General features: G+C 37.0%; 2 protein-coding genes across 2 annotated transcripts; both read left to right on the plus strand.

Annotated features, from left to right (window-relative positions):
* The first annotated feature begins 1,143 nt into the window (after positions 1 to 1,143).
* On the plus strand, positions 1,144 to 3,286 carry LOC127443932 (homeobox protein HMX1-like). The gene is made up of 2 exons (XM_051703010.1): positions 1,144 to 1,746; positions 2,377 to 3,286. Exons 1-2 carry the CDS (start codon positions 1,449 to 1,451, stop codon positions 2,961 to 2,963), a joined length of 885 nt encoding a protein of 294 aa, XP_051558970.1. The 5' UTR covers positions 1,144 to 1,448; the 3' UTR covers positions 2,964 to 3,286.
* A 1,993-nt stretch (positions 3,287 to 5,279) lies between these two features.
* Positions 5,280 to 6,766, plus strand: LOC127443941 (homeobox protein HMX2-like). Its single transcript, XM_051703023.1, has 2 exons — positions 5,280 to 5,593; positions 5,736 to 6,766. The coding sequence occupies exons 1-2, from the start codon at positions 5,389 to 5,391 to the stop codon at positions 6,245 to 6,247; spliced, it is 717 nt and encodes a 238-aa protein (XP_051558983.1). The 5' UTR covers positions 5,280 to 5,388; the 3' UTR covers positions 6,248 to 6,766.
* The last annotated feature ends 14,615 nt before the right edge of the window (positions 6,767 to 21,381 follow it).

Raw genomic sequence — 21,381 nt, forward strand, 5'->3', positions numbered from 1 at the left:
ACTAGAAGAAGAAGAAGAAGAAGAAGAAGAAGAAGAAGAAGAAGAAGAAGAAGAAAAAGAAAGAACAGAAAACTAGACAAAAGGCATAGACAACACGGGAATGTCTTTAAACATTTTCCACATAAAGAAAACGACTAGGCTATGCCTTAAAACAGATTTTGTAAATAATATTTTAAATAAATATCGTTAATATGTGTGTTTTATTTTTTATGTTATTATTAGCGTAAAACATTTAACAGAAAGATCTACATTTTACGCTATTTATCAGTTTAAAGGTGTAACCACGCTAAATGATCCCTAAATAAATTGTTAAGTTTTAGTTTTACACTCTTTATTAAAGTAAGATTTGAGCTGCTGTCACATGGCACATCGCAAATATCTTAGAAAAAAAAATTAACTAATAAAAACAATAACAAATATTTTAACATTTATTGTTTTAGGTAATCATATTTTATTTTTTATTTAGTAATTGTATTTATGCGTGGATAGTGCATGGCTATTCACAAAATATGGTTTCATGCATTGTAGCGCTTAACAGGCTTACGCACCTCGATATATACCTTTCTGGTGATATTTTGGTGCCAGAATGTAGACTACTTATAAATAATCAGGAAAAATCATGCAAAAAAATAAATAAATAAATAAAAAACATATATGACATTTATAGAAATTATTTGTCTAATATGTTTATTTCTATGATGGCTTGCAAATGTTAAAATAACAATAACGGACTCACATTTAAACAGAATTACAAAGTAATAACAATGGATATTTAAAATCGAATTAGAGTAGCATCAGGGCTTAGAAATTTTTATTTATTTATTATTATTATTATTATTATTTTCGAATTGTAGTTTAAATATATTATTTTACTTATTAAATGCATAAGCCAACAGCATGACATTTCCTGGGATGCCCCAAAGACTGTCTCATTGCCAAATAGTTGCGTTCAGTTTGCTGCAAAAACGTCGTTGTGATGTAGCGACACATCTGACCAATAGACGGTGCAGCATCCGAGTCTACGAGATCCCCAACTGACGCGATGCGCAGAACCACTATCTGTATTTTGATTTGCTCCCTAATTGACCCAAATAAAGCCCTCGGTGACAGGGGTTCCACAGACCCTGAGGCACGATCAAAAGCGAAGGCGAATTGGAGGCCGGTAATACCCTTTCATGAGTACTCCCATTTGCTATTGTGATCGTCCAATAGCAGAATGCCCTCGGCTTGTAAAGCATTTGACTTGACTTGGATTTTTCTTTATTACATCTCTGCTTCTCGCTGTGCTGGCGCCGTGGACGCACGAAGGATTTAATCCCACTGCAGAGATGACTGAGCGGGGAAATCGGGAGGAAAAGGATTCGTTACTTTTTGCCTAAAAGTATTCGCGAATCACCCGGCTATTGCGGCACATTGCGGTGTTTTTTGTTTTTTTTTTTGTAGAAGAAATGCATGAAAAAAGCCCACTACGACGTACTTCGACCACATCGAGGAGCACGTCGTTTTTCATCGAGAATTTACTTGGCTCTTGTAGGACAGAACCGTCTGTCAGTCCCATAAATGACAACGATGGCACGGCGAGTAAAAGAGAAATGGTTCTGAAAGGCAGCACTATAGCGCATCGGACAGAAATGTGCCAAGCAACTAGTACAGGCTTCAAGACTGAGATGTGTCGGAACACACAGTCACCTCTGGAGTGGTATGCACGGGAAACATCACACTTAAAAGCTGAAGAGCCACCAGAGAGTAAGTTGCTGAATATACCAAATTGTTTATTAGTTAAAACTCATAATTGTTATTATTATAAATAAAGTCTTGGTGAAGTGAAAATCAAATAGGGAATTTTTAAACTGAATGGTGGTTTAAATTAAGCTACTGGCTTTTATAAGAGCGCACCAGTTGAGTTTTTGGCTGATGAAACAGGCTGACTTACTCACCCTAGAAAGATTATGAAATAAAATTTCCTATTTAAATAATTATACACCATGTTAGTCTACAGAAACAATTATGCTGCTGGCAGGTTTGCTTTAAGCCTCATTAGGTAAAACCAACAAAAGCAGCTCTAGTGTGCGCTCAAGTGTCTTTGCAGCCGAGTCGCAATGAAAGACTTCCCAAACTCGTTAAAGGCTTAAGAGTGGAATTGATTTGTCTGATTCGTTAACCATGTAAAGCTGTGAAAGTCACAGGGAAATTTGGCTGCGTAAAACGTACTCACAATAATTCACGCACAATGACACGGGCCTAGCTACAAGCATGACGACTTAATATAGGCTATGCATAGCCTATTACAATCCATTTGATCTAATAGAAAGAACTTGCATTTTTATTTCCAAGTTGTTCTCAAAAACGTATAACGTTGTTATAATCATTTTTCAGGTACAAGAGAGGAAACCCGCAGTTCCGATGAACATTGTCACTCCGTCGCCAGCGACAGGGATACCCCCGTGGCCTCCGAACTTCTTGATGGAGCAGTGGGCCGAAAAACAAACGACGGTGAGGACTCACAACAACTCTTCGATGAGCGTTCAGGCCCCGACACTACCGAGCCTGGCTCGGCCCGGAGGAAAAAGACCCGGACTGTGTTCAGCAGAAGCCAAGTCTTCCAGCTAGAATCAACGTTCGACATTAAGAGATACCTGAGCAGCTCTGAGCGCGCGGGCCTCGCGGCCTCTCTGCACCTGACCGAGACGCAGGTGAAAATCTGGTTCCAGAACCGCCGAAATAAATGGAAAAGACAATTGGCCGCAGATTTAGAGGCTGCGAACTTTAACCACAGCCCCCAACGGATTGTACGAGTGCCCATCTTGTACCACGATAAAACGGCACTCATGTCGTCACTAGGGTTTAACGTCTCCCAAGTCTCGCCACCAATCATGGGCTTCTCGAATTCCGTGAACTATCCATTGACATCATTTGCTCATTCAATGAATTTGCTCACATCTCAAATGACAGGCATTGTCTGACTTTGGGTGATGGACACATGCATAGAGGTGCCCAAGTGAAGATGATCAGTAATGATTTTGAATGGTGCAATAATTGGAAACTGCAGTCTTCGTGTCTGCTGCGTCCAAAGAGAACACCTACCATGACTAGCATCACAAGAGAAAGACACAAGTTTGTGTTTTATTGTCACTGTTGTCTGTCTATAATATTTAGTCTGTGCATGGGGGGCCCCCGCCTATGTAAATATAAGGCAACACTTGCTTTGTGCAAATATATTTTTATTCAGAAACGCCAGTTTAAAATGTTTGTCACTTTTTCACATGATACATTTTAATGGTTAATAAACGAATCACTTAAATGCAAGTGTGAGTTTTTGCTGTAAATGGATTTCTGATATGTCCAAATTATGCTAAGAGAACGTTTAGGCCTACTTACATTTGAAAACCAGTATGTATCTTTCAAAACATATATTTCCACATGTGCCTAAGCTTTATCTTTATTAATTTAGATGTTTAATGAATAACGAGTAAACCAATCACCAAATTATTGTTAAATTCAGCCACTGTTCACATGCAGTAAAACAGCAAGACACTGCTTTGCAAGCATGTTTTACTCTCTTATCTGCCATTAGTTATTACTACAAATGAGAACTGATCAAATCAATGTGTTTAATAAGATACAGAATTTAGGTTATTTCACTAAACTAAATTGTTACAGCAGACATTACTGTACTGTCAAAATGATTCACATATACAGGGTCACAAATAAATATCAAAACGTATACATCTCCAACAGTAGGTCCGCAAATACAAGGAATGTGCTTTTGCCAACATACTCTGATGATAATTCGTCACAGTACTACAAGGTGGCGAATTTGTACCAATTCGGATGACTTCATTCATCAACCAATCACATAAGCTTCACCCGGATGTGTTGCTTTCATTTGTGTTAGCCTATACACATCAAGTCTTTTAACATTAATATCATGGTTATGTTTACACTCAGAATAAGGTGTTACACTTTATGGTTAGGTTTAGGGATGGGGTTTGGGTTAGGGGTTAAAGTTACGAAAAAACACAGTTTGTAATTAACATGGTACAAACGCCACATCAGGAACTATAAGGACACGATGGAAGCCTTTCCTCGTACGAATGAACACGTCCGAATTGGTACGAATTCGCCATCTCGTACTATTATGACGAAATGTAGTAAGTATGCTTTAGAAAGGAAAGGGGTTTAGGTAACCATTTGAGAAAATAAAGCATAGCAACATGCAACTTTAGCCTATCTTATTGTAGCCTATAAACATAAAGCAAATCATAGGCCTACTAGCTTATAAAACTTAATTTTGAGGAGATTCCAGAGTTCACTAGGGAAAACTATATTCTGTCCCAGACTAACATAGGCTACAGTATGCTAATGTGCCTAAAAATGAAATCTTAGTTGAGGTGACTGACTGTACAGTAATATATATATATATATATATATATATATATATATATATATATATATATATATATATATATATATATATATATACTAAATACTAGTAACATTAAGATCACTTTAACTGCATACAATCAAGTCATGAGTGCTTTTCAGTGTTAACGCAATTATTAGCTGAAAATTTAAGGCCACAGAAATAAAGACTGCAAAATATCAAGAATAGCCTATCTCAAAAAAATAAAAAAAAAAAAAAAAAAAAAGGCAGGGCCATCGTTCATCTTAATGCATTGCAACAGTTAGGTACTTTAAAAAATAATTTCATGTAGCCTACATCTACAAACAATGCACTGCATTGAAATGCACTGCGTTGGTATTTAATAATAAGTCACCAGAGCACACAACTACGAAATGGCTTACGACTCGGAAATATCTTAAACTATTTTAAATGAATAAATCCATGCATGTCAACAATAGTTTAAAATAAAATAGCTTAAATAAAAAGACTACTAAATTTTTTGAAAATATTGGACTGTACAAACTCTATGACACAGCTACTGTCACACTGTAGGCTATGTAATTAACAAAAGTTGTAACTGAAAGTTCAACTGAAATCACATTTCGAAGCCTGAGCTGCTGATGTACAGGAGCGAGCATGCAGAAGAAATAACTAAAACCTGAAATCGCTGTCCTTTTCGTAAGAGCGCTCATTAAAATAGTCAGCAGCGTAATTAATAAATTAAAAGTATATGTGTGCCAGATGTCTGGATAGGTCTGAGCTCCAGCTCCCACCCTCTTCTGCCATTGGCCGCAGCGCTGTCTGATTCTCGTGACCAATAAACGATGGAGAATCGTATTCTTCCGGTCAGTGGACTAACAGTCAAGGCAAACTCAGCAGCACTGCACGTCGTGGAGCGATGGTGTTCGGACAATCGAGACGTTAGTTTATAAAACAGCAAAAAAGAGACACAGAAAGCAAGGACGCCATATCCAAAGGAGAATATGAGCAAGGAAGACGCGTCATGTCGACCCGCTTCTTTGAAGTTCACCATTGACAATATCCTCAACTCCAAGCCGAGTAGCAGACACTTTGACAGCTGTCATTCAAAGACATCGCTTGTAGTCTGTCGGGATGGCTGTCTACATCACCCCGGAGACAGCGAGTATCCACGCAAAGAAGGGTCAGATGCCAGATTGCACGTCATTGGTAAGATGTTGCTTTTACTTTTGGCTGCCGAGCTGGCACAAGGCTTTTGCTTGAGCATGCCCAACCGTTTTACTGCTTTTAATGTGGTAGTGTATTGGTGTAATTGTTGAACGAATATCAATAGCATCTGCCTGGATTTCAGATAAAGTCGGCAGAGACGGAGACCGGAGTGTGGACCCGCTGAATGCCGTCGACATGCGCAGCGAGAGCACGGACAGCGGCGACGATGCGCAAAAAAAGAGCAACTTCAAGAAGAGCAAATTGATGACGAAAAAGAAAACGCGCACTATATTTTCTAAAAGACAGATTTTCCAACTGGAATCTACTTTTGACATGAAACGCTATTTGAGTAGCGCGGAGCGCGCGTGCCTGGCGAACTCTTTGCAGCTCACCGAAACTCAAGTCAAAATCTGGTTCCAGAATCGACGGAATAAATTAAAAAGACAACTCTCTACTGAACTAGAGGGACCGAATAGCGATTTCAGCGATATCGGAAAGACGGCACCGCTCCCAGCGTTATACAAAGAGAATAATCTGATTGGAAGATGCATGCTTCCAATGCCTCTGCCAGTCGTGTATCCTGGAGGTAGCGCGCCGTACTTTTATTTCTCAAACGCCAGCAGGTATTTCAACCTGTTTGATGGAGATATATGACTTAGAAAAGACCCTCGCACAGGGATACTGTTTTCTTATGTCAAAACCGACAACATGGGCCAACTCACGTTTTCATAAAAAGCATTGTCGATCTTTTGTGTGTTTTGCAGAGAACATTGTTGAGCTATCAGGAAAGAAGCTGGCTTATATTTCTATGCAAAACTGATGTTATTTATTGTAAGCTGTATTTTATTTTATTTTTTATATTTTCTTTAAATATCTAACACCATGCATATTCTATCCCGTATACTAATGCATCAGAGTGAGCAGCCATACTGGCAGAAATGCCAGTGCCAATCATCCTGTCTTCACGTGGCAGGGAACGATAACACAAATGTTTTACTGTTTACATTATTATTATTATTATTATTATTATTATTATTATTATTATTATTACATAAACACATCTTCGCCAAAGATAGATTATCGATGCATGTACTATTTGTATTTTAAATGGGCCTCTAATTTGAAAATGAGCTCAATTATATTTAAGTGAATGTATTGGTTATTTTACCTTTTAAACGCATGTTTTTATTTTATTTTATTTTTTTTATGTTTATTCCTTTTAGAATTTTATCGTTTTAATTCCTTAACAGCATAATTCAATTTTACCATTATTTCATATTTTATCGAGTGCCATTAAATCTCATGTTTTACACTTGCTTCGAAAGAAAGCGTTTGTGTCATGATTTTTATTTTATTTTATTTTTTATTATTTAAAAAAAAAAATTCTGTGTAAATTATCCATTTGAGTCTATTAAAGAACGTTAATCGTGTTTTGGTGAAGTATTAGAGTCGCATGTTCTTGAGGAATTATCTATGGCAGGCCAACAAAACCTCACCGGAAAATAACGTTATTTCTATACTACATACCTCATTGGTGGCTTATTCCTGAGGATAAATTACAAACAACGTATTAGACTAAACAGCGAGATATAAACTATTAGAAAAACAGTTGCAATTTCAGTAGCTAATGTTTATAATAAATAGGCCCACAAAGCTCTACTTATATTTTTGTTGGTTATTTTATAGCATTTTAAAGTTTTCACGCCATAGCCTACTAAAAGTAAACTTTACTCGAGTCGGGCATGAGTAGGCTAGTAATTAGCTAGTATTGCTGTTTGTTACAACAATAAATTTGTTTTAATGTTTCAGACAATGTGCAGTGCATAGTGCACATACAATCAACAAGTTAGCCAGTGCATCCTTATTTGTGTCCTTAACAAGCTATCTCAATCATATTATATGCCTTTGATTAATTGGTCAGCTTTTTTTTTTATTATTATTTTATGTACTACGTACTACGCTGTGAAAAGGACATGATGAATGGCGTGTCTCTCATTTCGGCGGCAAGCATCATCTCTCTCGACCTACGACCCCTAAATGGTCTTAAAAAAAACAATAAGTAAGGAAGAGTACATATTAAGGGGTTATGAAGCTCGATACTTGATTTACCAAAAATGAATGTGATTCCTGGCTTTGTTTGCTTAATTTTCTTAACTGCAAAAAAATAATAATTGTATTTAAACAAGACTATAAACGCTGGAGGATGATCCCTTTGTTTAACGGGCAGATCATTGCAGAGTCTGGTTTAATTTGGTCTCTTAACTCGACTGCAGTGATTAGCTAATCAATCCAATCATTTAAAGTAAAATAGAGAACTCACATGAACATACGTCATATTAGACATTTTTAAAAGATAAACAACAGAATTAAATTGGCAAGTAGGCCACCTGTGAAGAATATGTAGCTAAAGCTCCTTGCTTTAATTATAAACTAAGATACCGAATTCACCGAAAATAGAAATTAGGCTACTTAATCACTTAAAAAAAAAAAAAAAAAAAAAAACAAGTTACATCTCGTACAGAGCTTGGAAAGACGTTGATTTTATTTTTTAAATTTTTTATTTTTATTTTTATTCCGTGTTCATTGAATGTTATTTAAATGATTGTTCACGAAGAACTCTTCCTACACTGTAAAACGTGGTAACATGGAGTTGTTACATTAAGGACCTATCTCTACCCGACTTAACCCTTACAAAGAACTTTTGTTGGTGTAATCTATTCAGGTTTATTCAGTCATAATTAATTATACTTTTTACTTAAATAGAAGCAGTACATTTAGATGTTATCACATAAAAGTATCTTATAAACGAGTTTGTGATTCAAATATTAAGGTGATGTCAATAATCTTTTCCCAACAGTGTAAAATTAACACTGTTTTTACTTAAAAAATACAAAAATAACTCAACTACTCATAAATAACCATATAACTCAAAGTTAATATTAAGATTGGTGACATTACTGTGAATGTGAGTTTTAATTAAACAGAGTGTATCTTGTGTAATTTGTCATGTTTTTTAATTACTTTTGATAAAGGGTGTAACCACATTGTCAGAATTGGGCAGAGGAGGTGGTTATTAATATGTATTAATATGAAATAGCCTAATTAAAGATTTTAATTAGAAAACCCATATTGGCTGATCACTAATTTTCTGTAAAACTGGGGATTACATAACTGTTTTTTAGTCTTACTTTTATTGATCTTGATCTATGACTTTTCACTTTTTAAATCAAAAATTAAGGTTAACCACAATTAATATATATATATATATATATATATATATATAAAATCCCTTGTGCATCCATCTGAACCACAGGCTCAGCCAAAACATCATTAAAAGACAACATTTTCAACTGGATCGATAGACACATCCAAACACCACTGCCAGTCATCATATATCATAGTCTAATACACATCTGCATTTCTCCATAGGCCTTCGAAGTAACCAAAAACTTGGAACCTTAGAGCCAAACTGCCAAAGTACAGTGATGTTGCACACATACCTCAAGCTTTGGTTTAGACCAGTTTGGCCAAGGTCCGGGAGAGACTCTGATTGGTTCTGAGGTGGAAAGCTAATCACTGGGATTTCAGCATTGGATATATCTAAATTCATCCCATCTAGCCACAATGCAGCCCATTAATGCATAGGATCTGTTAATGGTCTAGTGTCTGCGTGGATAGGAGTAAGCGGGAGGGGGATGAGTAGACTTCCTGTCTCTGTGTGAGAGAGCGATGTCTCAAAACATGGAGAACACCTTCTGTCGTCCTGCACTTTGCTCCAAAACCACAAGGTTCAAATGACCTTCCACCCCTCCACTTTATATCCCTGCCCTCTCCCCACACCCCCTATACATTTCTGCCAGTCTCATGGCCAAAAGGAGGACAAAAATCCATTAAAACCAAGGCCTGATCAAAGAGGCCACAACACAAACATGCCATATGTACAGGTTGAGGGGTATCAGTGACTACAGCGGGTTATGGATGTTTCTCTACTATAGTATTGATTGATGGCACCGTTAACTGTAGAATAAATGAGGGTTTAGAGTTTCACAAGTCATGCTTTGTCAGTCTACAGTTTCTTTAGATTTTCAATAAAACTGATAAAACTATCAGCACTTTAAAAACAGTCATATAATGCATAATCCTTTAATTCTCTCAAACGGCAGGATAATCACCATAACATGAAGGGTTAAAATAATTTTCTGTGGCTTTGTTTTTCTTGAAATCTATTATATAAATCTTACATATCATAACAGTATTGTAAATAGGCACAATCTGGAAGAAACTGAGGAGTAACATACTTGTTCACCAGGTTCTGGTCTGCATAATTTAATTATAGTCAGATATGTCTATAAGCAAGTGTGTGCATAAAGGTGCAAGTGTGTCAGTGTCCGTGTAAAGGTGAGTGTGTGTGTGTATTAGTGAGTGTGTCGGGGTGTTTGTGTCATGGAGATAGCATCTCCTAAAGTGGCCTCCAGCCGGCCACCAGAGACTCTCACATTTCTAAGCGCTCTGATGCTTGCACTTGACAACAGCAGCCCACAAGGCACCTGAGCTTTGGAAGCAGACACACTGTCTGTGTGATTGACAGCCGATACAGGAAAAGGTGTGGCGGACCATTTACAGGCAATTACGTAGTTACTTAGGTAATCCAACCAAACTGAACTTTCAACATGCAAATTTCATCTATTGAAGACTTTCATTATTTAAAACTTGGTTTGGACTTTTACTTTAATGAGATACATCTTTTTTTTTTTTACTTGTTTCATCACTGTTTTGGTAATTAAACTCAGCTTGATTTAGTTCAAATCAAATTTATCTGTATAGTGCTTATCACAATACAGTTAGATCCAAAACAGCTTTACAAAGAATGTAATAGTGCATTTCAAACACCTATGGAAAAGCAAGGAAAAACTATCGAAGGGATTGTGTCCACCTGGTCACTTAATGCATTTTTACTGATCGGATAGCTATCTGATGATGAAAATACAAAGTGTAAATGCTCTCCAGAATGCCAGACTGATCTCACTGTGTTGTCAGCAACAGTAGTTCGAAAGTTATTCCGCTAATATCGGTCTGTGCTTACCGAAATTAAAACTAAGTGCTATTATAATAATGGGCACGTGTTAGCTCCAGTTTCCGGGTTAAATGTCCACAGAGTTGCAGCAAAAGCGAGTTGTAGAGTGAGTTGTTTTTAATTGTAAATGATGCAATACAGTCAACAAGAATGCATATTTCTTTAACCATACCCCTAACCCAAGCCCCAAGCCTAAACCTTACCATCAGAAGAATAAAAATGTATCATTGATTACGTGACCGTGATTATTTCCTGGTTTTCCTTGGGACCAGAACCCATGTGATTATCCAATCATGCGATTATCTAATTAGGCACAACAGTCTGATGTTTATGAAAGACAAGGAAAGGTAATGTCATTATTTAAGATAGGATATATGAGTGTGATTTTGGTTATGTCTGTGAGTGTGTGTGTAGGCTTACATGTTAAAAGCAGAACATGCCATTCTCCACCCCTCGCCTCGTCACAGCACATCACTGGCTGATGTTCACTGAGCATCTCTTTCTGCATACCGCATGAATCCAAACACATACTTAGGCCTGTAAGCACTGCATGCACTTAAGAGTGGGCAGAAGTGTGGACATCAATTCTCTATTATGAGGTTCCATTGTCCAAATAGTTCTGCACAATTTTGGGTCAAGTAGCCCCAGTTGGGGGTAGTGTCCGTGACTCTGCACGATGTACATCTATACACATTGGCCCACATTGTGTGTGTGTGTGTGTGTGTGTGCACCGTTCTGCATGATTAGAAAGTCACCCATGTAGCAGGGGTTCCTCAAAGTACTTTGACCTCAAGACCTTTCTCAGTTCTCTAACAGAGGTCGTTGTCATTGACAACCTCAGTGAAAGCACCAGAAAAAAGTTGCAAGCAACAGAGATCAGAGATGAGTAAGAATGTAAGCACACACTGTCTCTCTGCCTCTTAGTTAGCAAATTCAATACATCCTTGATGAAAGTTTACAAGTTAACATTTATGGGTATTTCTTCAACTTCTGGCAATTTTAGCCCTGTGAATTTCTAGAAAGTCTAATCACACTTTCATTAGTTTAAATTATTTTAATTAACAATGCCCAAAAGTTAATGTACATGCATCACAGGAGATTTGTCATTTAAAAGTTTTCTGAAAAGTCATGAAAATTCCCATGCCAATACTGTATTATGTTTAATAGATTTCTGTGGTGGAAATGATGGTGATGGAAATATTTTAACATTTCTTGAGATGGCCATCAACTTTGTCTTGCTAAGACTAATTTCTTAGCTAACATTTAATTTACCCTAAATAAAATTAAATAAAATGTTTACAATTTTGCATTATTTCTAAAAATTTCAGCTTGTTTGAAAATGAAGCCCAATAAAAATATTCTGCTCACAAGTGGTATTTACCTTGATTTTGTTTTTTCTTCAAACATCACTTGTCTCATATTTAATTTCAAGCGTGCTATTCCAGCCTGATCTCATGAAAATGACATGACCGTGGCAAAATTTTTGCTAAACGGAATTATGTGCTTCATTACACATTTTGCTGCAGTTTCTCAATGAAATGTCCAGTGAGGGGCGCCAAAAGAGAGTGAAATGTTGTAAAGGTTTTTAAGGTGAATTATTAGATGGAGGTTTTAATTAGTTAAACGCACTTCCCTAAGCTAAATCTTTAACCTAAACCTAACCAATAGTGTTCTAAAAGCAAATGAGAGACATCCTAACCCTAAATCAACACCTAAAACTAATTGATAGTGTCCAAAAAGCAAATGAGAGGTAAACAAAACAGACATCCTTACCCTAAACAAACACCTAAACCTAACCGATAGTGTCCTTAAAGCAAATGAGAGGTAAACAAAAACAGACATCCTTACCCTAAACAAACACCTAAACCTAACCGATAGTGTCCTAAAAGCAAATGAGGGGTAAACAAAAACAGACATCCTTACACTAAACCAACACCTAAAACTAACCGATAGTGTCCAAAAAGCAAATGAGAGGTAAAAAAACAAAAAACAGACATCCTTACCTTAACCAACACCTTAACCTAACCAATAGTGTCCTAAAGCAAATGAAAGGTAAAAAAACAGACATCATCACCTAAACCTAACCAATATAGTGTTTTAAAAGCAACTGTAACATGAAAAGCACATTTTCTGAAGCAACCACATCATTTTGTGTCGCTTCTATGACACTTTCGAGTCACGTGTCAAATTACATTTTTGGCTGGGGTCAAGCCTTGGTCCTCCGTCCAATCTAAATTCCACTCCATCAGGTGCACTAATGTGCAGGATAATCACATTGGAATATGTGTGTAAATGTAGGAGGTTCTGTTATATAAGTGTTAAAATGTATAGTTTTTGAAATTATAGGTTGGAGTAAAAGTTTTCAATATTATAACATAGCAGTGTGAGAGTAATAAAATGGAAAACAAGTGTTTATAAAGTCACAATCAGCCACTGTACTCGTGATTTGTGTGAAAGTGAAAAAAACACACGTAGAACGTGGCACATAAAACTCAGTTTGCAAAAAATATAGTTATAGTAACGTTAATTTTGTCAATGTTAAAAAAAAAGGTACACTAACTTTTAAAAAAAAACAAAAAAAAAAAAAACTTTCTTTAGGTACAAAATTGTTTGGTGTGGTGGAAATGACACCACAACTGTGGGACAGTAGTCATTTTTGAAAAATGGATAGAAATCATTTTCACACATTAAATATTGAAATGGTTTATGTTTATTTCACAATTTGTTTAGATTACCATAGTTTTAAACATGTAATAATATGTATTTTTATAATGGGTTTTCATAGTTTAATATAAGGCTAAAACAAGGAATCTAGCAATCCAGACCAAAATGTTACTCCTTTTTAACTGTTAATCTTGACAGCAGTCTTCTTGGCGATCATGATTTCAAGCTCGATTACACTTCCTATAGCGTCATGTAGCGCTCTGCGCATGCGTCAGTCACTCAAGCTTGAAATCATGATTGTGACTAGACACTGGAATGGCAAGATGTACAATAAAAAAAAGGAGTTATATTCTGGTCTGTTCTCACTCAAAACCAAATGGATCACTTCAGAAGACAACCACTGGAGTCTTATGGATTATTTTTATGATGACTTTATCTCCTTTTGGAGCTTCAAATGCCTGATTGCATTGTAAGGACCTACAGAGCTGAGGTATTCTTCTAAAATCTTTGTGTTCAGCAGAAGAAAGAAAGTCATACACATATGGGATGGTATGAGGGTAAGCAAACGAAAGGGTAAATTAATTTACATGTTTGGACGAACTGTATCTTTAAGTCAGTTTTAATGTGACCTTGATTTAACAAGAAGTAACAAGTTGAATTCAAAATCGTTGAATCATTATCATTTTAAAATAAACACCTGGGACATGAAATCTCTGTAGACAAAGTACCCTGTACCAACGATAATGTAAACATGTACTCATCTGACTCAAGGAATTCAAACCACAGAGAATTTCTAGTAAATAAAAGCCAAAAACAACAGTCCAAACAAGTTGAAATCAGAGTGATTTGAGGAAGACAAAAGAGGGATTGACAGAGTTTGTTGGACCGGGTGTGTTTGCTGGAGATTTGGGGTCCACAGAGACCGGAGGTCGTGTCTCTGCCCTGAGGCTAAGACCACTCATAGCAGAGTCAAAGGGCCCCTAATGTGGACTTGGGGGTGGGGGGGTGGGGATTTAAGAGAATAAGACAAAACAAATAGATGTAGGTGAGAAAAACATAGTGTAATATTGTATCAAATAGAATGTGTTTTTAAACAGGCCTGCGGTATGAGCACTGTAGATTGCCGAAATGCAGGATAGTGGCAATTCTTATTTTAATGGACACCATTGACAGCCTTATAGTTGTGTGAAAAAAAACTCCAGTCAAAATCACACTAAATATCTCAAAAATATAGGAGAATAAAAAAACATGCTAAAAACAGATTGTACAGGTGTACAGTCAGGTAAAACAGTAAAAAAGAGAGTCAGACAGAAAGTGAGACGTAGACAGATAGATAGATGCTTAATCATCATTTTATAATTATTATTTATCTGTCTTTCTTGCTTACTATTATTGTTTTTCTTGTGTTTTTATTATTGTTATTATTATTATTATTCCCTATTAAATGCTGTGTAAAGATGTACAAAAGATTTTCATGCCAATTAAGCAATATGAATTTGAATTTGAGAAAGAAAGAGGGAGTCCATGAAGTGGCCAGTGGTCCAGGGGGACACTTGTAACAAGAACTCCATGACACAGCACATTACAACATAAACAACATCCTATTCGTTAGGACGAGCAACCGGAGAAGAGAACAGGGCTTTTCAATACCCCCTAAAGAGTTTCAGATAGCTTATTGATCTACTAATTTAGTAGACTTCTGTGGCCTGGGTGATGCTTGGCGCTTAAGGAAATTGAATGGGGGTTAATGGACAATGAGTCTTTTGGAAAAAGAGGATCAGTGTAGCAGAAGAGTGAGACAGACGCAGAGAAAGAGTGACAAAGAGGAGGTGCATGTGTGTATGAACACCAGCAGGCATTCAGTCTGATTGCAAGTTATCTGGTACGTGTGTGTTAGTTGAAAGTGGAGAAGGTGAAAAGCTAAATGTCTTTAGAGTATCTGGGGAGCTCGGATGCTTGATTTATGCATTAGGTACTGCCAAATATGTTAGCAAGTGACATGACATCATCCTATTGTGCAGTGCACTTAGATTTTTAATATTCATAATTATTGATATAAGAGCTATCATACAGTGCCTTGCGAAAGTATTCACCCCCCTTGGAGTTTTTCCTGTTTTGTTGCATTACAACCTGGAATTAAAATAGATTTTTATTTGGATTTTATGTAATGGACCTAACAAAATAGTTCAAATTGTTGAAGTGAAATAAAATAAAAAAATACATTGTTTAAAAAATTAAAAATAAAATTAAAAACTGAAAAGTTTTGAGTGCATATGTATTTCTGCCCTTTGCTATGAAACCCCTAAATAAGATCTGGTCCAACCAATTAACTTCAGATGTCACATAATTAGTTGATTAAGGTCCACCTGTGTGCAATCAAAGTGGCACATGATCTGCCACATGATGTCAGTACAAATACACCTGTTCTGAAAGGCCCCTGAGTCTGCAACACCACTAAGCAAGCAACATGAAGACCAAGGAGCTCTCCAAACAGGTCAGAGACAAAGTTGTGGAGAAGTATAGATCAGGGTTGGTTATAAAAAAATATCCCAAATTTTGAACATCCCACGGAGCACCATTAAATCCATTATAACAAAATGGAAAGAATATGGCACCACTACGAGCTTGACAAGAGAACACCGCCCACCAAAACTCACAGACCGGGCAAGGAGGGCATTAATCAGAGATTCAACAAAGACACAAAAGATAACACTGAAGGAGCTGTAGCCATTGATTAAAGAAAGAAAATATGAAAACACGTTTGGAGTTCATGTGGCAGACTCCCCAAACACATGGAAGAAGGTTCTCTGATCTGATGAGACTAAAATGGAACTTTTTGGCCATCATGGAAAACGCTATACGCAAACCGAACACTTCCCATCACCCCGTGAACACCATTCCAACAGTGAAGCATGGTTGTGGCAGCATTATGAATTCTTATGCTCACTCAAGATTTCTTTTTTTTTTTTTTTTTGTCTTTATTGTTTCACAATAAAAAATATTTTTCACCTTTAGAGTGGTAGGCATGTTATGTAAATCAGATGGTACAAACCCCCCAAAAATCCATTTTAATTCTAGGTTGTAATGCAACAAAACAGGGAAAACACCTAGGGGGGTGAATACTTTCACAAGGCACTGTAGTTATGATGGCTCTAACACACACTGACAAAAGACAAACTCCACTATTACTGATGTTGCACTACACAAATATGTGTTTGCCAGTAAAGGATACCAAACTTGCATAATACACACTACTAAAGAGCTGAATTTAGTGACATTTTCAGCATATTGCTCTTCCTCAGGCTTGAAATGCATAAAGATACCATCTGAAATACAAATGGCCTTCTTCACATGATGATTTACATACATTGTCAAGGAAACACCACAATATGTGAAGAAATATCAATATGAATTCATAACAAATAATTGCAGATCTGATTCAGTAGTACAAACCAAGACCATACATATCAAACATTACACATATTAGGAAAATAATACAAATGTACACTCACTGAGCACTTCATTAGGAACACTATGGTCCTAATAAAGTGACCAACATGGTCTTCTGCTGTTGTAGCCCATTTCGCCCCCAGGTTCGACATGTTGTGGATTCTGAGATGCTAATCTACTCACTACAATTGTACAGAGTGGTTATCTGAGTTACTGTAGCCTTTCTGTCAGCTCGAACCAGTCTGGCCATTCTCCGTTGACCTCTCTCATTAACAAATAGTTTCCGTCCACAGAACTGCCACTCACTGGATGTTTTTTGTTTTTGGCACCATTCTGAGTAAACTCTAGAGACTGTTGTGTGTGAAAATCCCAGGAGATCAGCAGTTACAGAAATACTCAAACCAGCCCATCTGGCACCAACAATCAAGCCACAGACGAAATCACTGAGCTCCTGACCTGTTTCTGCTTGATTTTAGGAATTGCACTGCTGCCACATGATTGGCTGATTAGATAATCACATGAATAAGTAGGTGTACAGGTGTTACTAATAAAGTGCTCAGTGAGTGTATATTTTTACAACCTCTCACTGCTAGTCCATTTGGGAGTAAGACTATGAAGACATATAATTATACAGAGAGGTCTCTGTTAGCCCTTTCCACCGAAATTGGGATGGTTCATGGCCATAAACAAACATGGTGCTCACCTTTGTTGTCCATCCAAACCTTAGGTGAAAGATGTTTTATGTCTCGTGGAATCCCTGAACTTTTCACAATTAGTTTCTAGCCCAACTCATAATTTGGGGCATACACTAGATCTGGTGTTATCACATGGTTTTCCTGTAACCAACCTGAGGGTGACTGATGCTGCTATTTCAGACCATTTGCCAACTGTGTTTGAATCTGTCTGTTCTTCTCCCACTCCTACTAGTTCACAGCCTATGAGCTATTCTCATTTCATTCACTCTTCCACTGCCAGTTTATTCTCAGAGTATTATCAAGCTCATTTTGCAGATGCTGTTTTAATGGTATGGACACTGAAGAGATGGTGGAGATTTTTACTAAATCATGTTCTGTTTCTTTAGACTCTGTTGTTCCCCTTAAGCCCAGGAAAGTTAAGGGAAAGGGCATTGCTCAGCCTTGGTTAAATGATTATACCCGTTCTCTCAGACAAGAGTGCCGTAAGGCTGAGCGAAAGTGGAAAAAGGATCAACTCCATGTCTCCTATGAATCACTAATTGCATGCTTAACAAGTTATCAAAGTTCAGTGAAAGAGGCCAAGTCAAATTTCCTCTAAACTTATCACTGAAAATGCAAACATGCCTAGAGTATTGTTTAAGACAATTGACTCGGTGCTAAATCCCCTATCAGTTCCTTGTCCTTTTCCTTCTCGGGAAACCTGTGAGAATTTTCTACAATTTTTTGACAATAAAATCTTGGAGATCAAGGCTAATATTAAGCCATCAAAATGTGATCCCCCTATGATATGTTCACCAACTGGTTTGTTAACTTGTTTTCAACCAGTCACCTCTGCCCAGCTAGCTGATCTTGTTTCTAAGGCTAAATGTTCCAGCTGTGATACAGACGTTATTCTAGCTCATCTTATTAAGGAAGTGTTTGAAACCGTGAGCCCAGCTGTAACAGCTTTTATTAACAGCTCTCTAGTAAATGGAGTTTACCTGCCAGTTTTAAACATGCTGTTGTTCACCCTCTGCTTAAGAATCTTCCTCTTGGCCCATCTGTCCTTAGTAAATGTAGACCTATTTCCAAACTGCTTTTATCTCAAAGCTCTTGGATAGAGTTGTGTATTGTCAGTTGAATTCTTATCTTAGCATGTTTAATATTTTAGATACATTTCAGTCTGGTTTCAGATCTTTGCACAGCACTGAAACTGCACTGCTGAAGGTCAGTAATGACCTGTTACAAGCACTCGATACCGGATTGCAAGTTGTGCTTGTCTTGTTGGATCTCAGTGCTGCATTCGATACTATTGATTATAACATTCTGCTACATCGTTTGGGTAGTGTGGTGGGCATTTGGGGTAGTGCCCTGCTGTGGTTGGCCTCCTACCTCAAAAACAACACTTTCTGGGTGAGCATTGGTAAGTATTCTTCTTCATCGGCTCCCTTATCTGGCAGTGTGCCTCAGGGGTCCATTTTGGGCCCTCTTCACTTTTCGCTATACATGCTCCCCCTGGGTACTATTAGATACTATTTGACTACAAGATTTCTTACCATTGCTATGCTGATGACACACAATTTTATATACTGGTTAAAACTGACAGTAGTTATCCTTTTGAAGTGCTTTGTGACTGTTTTGAGGATATTGAATGTTGGATGGCAAGTAATTTTTTGCAAGAAAAAGAGGCCAAGTCAAATTTCCTCTAAACTTATCACTGAAAATGCAAACATGCCTAGAGTATTGTTTAAGACAATCGACTCGGTGCTAAATCCCCTATCAGTTCCTTGTCCTTTTCCTTCTCGGGAAACCTGTGAGAACTTTCTACAATTTTTTGACAATAAAATCTTGGAGATCAAGGCTATACATGCTCCCACTGGGTACTATTAGATACTATTTGACTACAAGATTTCTTACCATTGCTATGTTGATGACACACAATTTTACCTACTGGTTAAAACTGACAGTAGTTATCCTTTTGAAGTGCTTTGTGACTGTTTTGAGGATATTAAATGTTGGATGGAAAGTAATTTTTTGCAATTTAACAAAAGTAAAAGTGAAATTTAGGTTTTTGGCCCCACCAGGCCTCCATCTGCCTTGCAATTGGGTTCTTTTTCCTCTAGCGTTCAATCACAAGTGAGAAATCTTGGGTTATTTTTGATTTGTCATTAATTTTTGAAAAAATAAATTAATGCAGGGGTAAAGGGAAGTTTCTTTCATCTTAGATCTGTCACTAAATTTCTTTCAAATAAGATCTGGAGACTGCAAACCATGCTCTTAATACATCACATTTGGATTATTGTAATTCTCTGTAAATCGGTCTGCCCCAAACTGCTATTTCTCAAACTGTTCAATTGTTCAGATTGTTCAAAATGCGTAAATCCTTACGGTACTAAAAAGAGGGATCATATTTCTCCCGTTTTAGCAACTTTTTAATTGCTTGATAAAAGAATTGATTTTAAAATTGCTATCTATGTGTACAAGGCTTTATCTGGTGTCACGCCTAAGTACATCAGTGACCTTTTGAATCCTTACTCTCCCCAAAGAGCTCTTAGTTCTTGTAATCAACGTCTATTATCTGTCCCTCATTGTCGCTGTAAATCTAAGGGTGGTCGGGCCTTCTCCGCTGCAGCTCCCAAACTTTGGAACAGCCTGCCTTTTCACATGAGGTCTGCTCCTTCACTAGCTATTTTTAAATCTGTTCTTAAATCTTATCTGTATTCTCTATCTTTTGATAATTAGCTTAGGTGCTTTATGGTTTAGTTACACAGACTGTATTCTGTTTATTGCGCTGTATATTTTGTATGCCGCATGTTGTTTATTAATGTTGTCACTTGCGTATTTGCTCCTGGATTTTTTTCTTTTATATGTTTTATATTTTACTGTACAGCAATTTGGTGCAACTATGTTGCTTTTAAATGTGCTTTAGAAATAAATCTTGACTTGACTTGGCTCCACAGTGTTTGTGTACAGCTTTTACTTCTGTTTTTGTGGATATATATAATCCAACGTTATTACATTGCTCAGCAAGGTTGCCAGAGACAACATTAGCACTCAAGATGACAGGTAATGAAATCACATTGTTTTGTATGAACTTATTAATGTGGCTTAACTTGCTAAATACTATAAACTGTAACAGTGGAATTGTTATTAACATTGGTGTAGCAGATGGTTATATTTGGATTTTTGCCATAGCATATAATATTATGTTTACGTCTCTAATAAGAATCCCACTGGTTTACTTAACAGATAGTAGTGATCTTCCTAACTAGCTGGTCAAAATTCCCCTTACTGAACAAAATAATGCACAAAATAAAATGAGAAGAATGCAAAAAAAGCTAACAAAGTTGGAAAATCTAATTCTTAGAACTTCAGCTGCAGAGGACACCAAACACCAGTGTGCATTATTTCTTGCTTTATCTCCTCATAGACACTCCATAGAAGACAATATCAGAAGAAGAGTGCTCGTTTTGTCTGCGTTTTCTGAACACTTTTGATGTCTAACATTTTTATGTTTTTTTTTTTATTGTTGTTATAGAGTGAAAAAGTACTCCTTGCTGCAGACAGTAGCTACTGTTGTTGTTTGGCAAAGCTTACCTGGTGACGAAACCCTCTGCCCCCTGATGTAATCAGTTCCTGCATAGAGACCAGCAAGCTTTTGGGGCCAGTGCGGAACCAGTTTTTCAGCCCCAGAATGGCATTTTCTGCAGTGGAAATGCACAGAACAGTTCGAGAATTTTCACTGGCCCAGGAACCCATCCCTGAACCATGTCGGTGGAAAAGGGCTATGATAGACTCAGTTAGGCCAAGCAGTAATACAAATTAAATTTACATAATTTTACAAGGTCTAATATTGAACTTCTCATTAAGGCCCTTAGCGGTCATGGTACCTTGTGTATAAATCCAGTATAGTTTACTTTTTAAGA

Source organism: Myxocyprinus asiaticus, chromosome 7, assembly GCF_019703515.2.
Source record: "Myxocyprinus asiaticus isolate MX2 ecotype Aquarium Trade chromosome 7, UBuf_Myxa_2, whole genome shotgun sequence".
In the NCBI taxonomy this organism is placed as follows: domain Eukaryota; kingdom Metazoa; phylum Chordata; class Actinopteri; order Cypriniformes; family Catostomidae; genus Myxocyprinus; species Myxocyprinus asiaticus.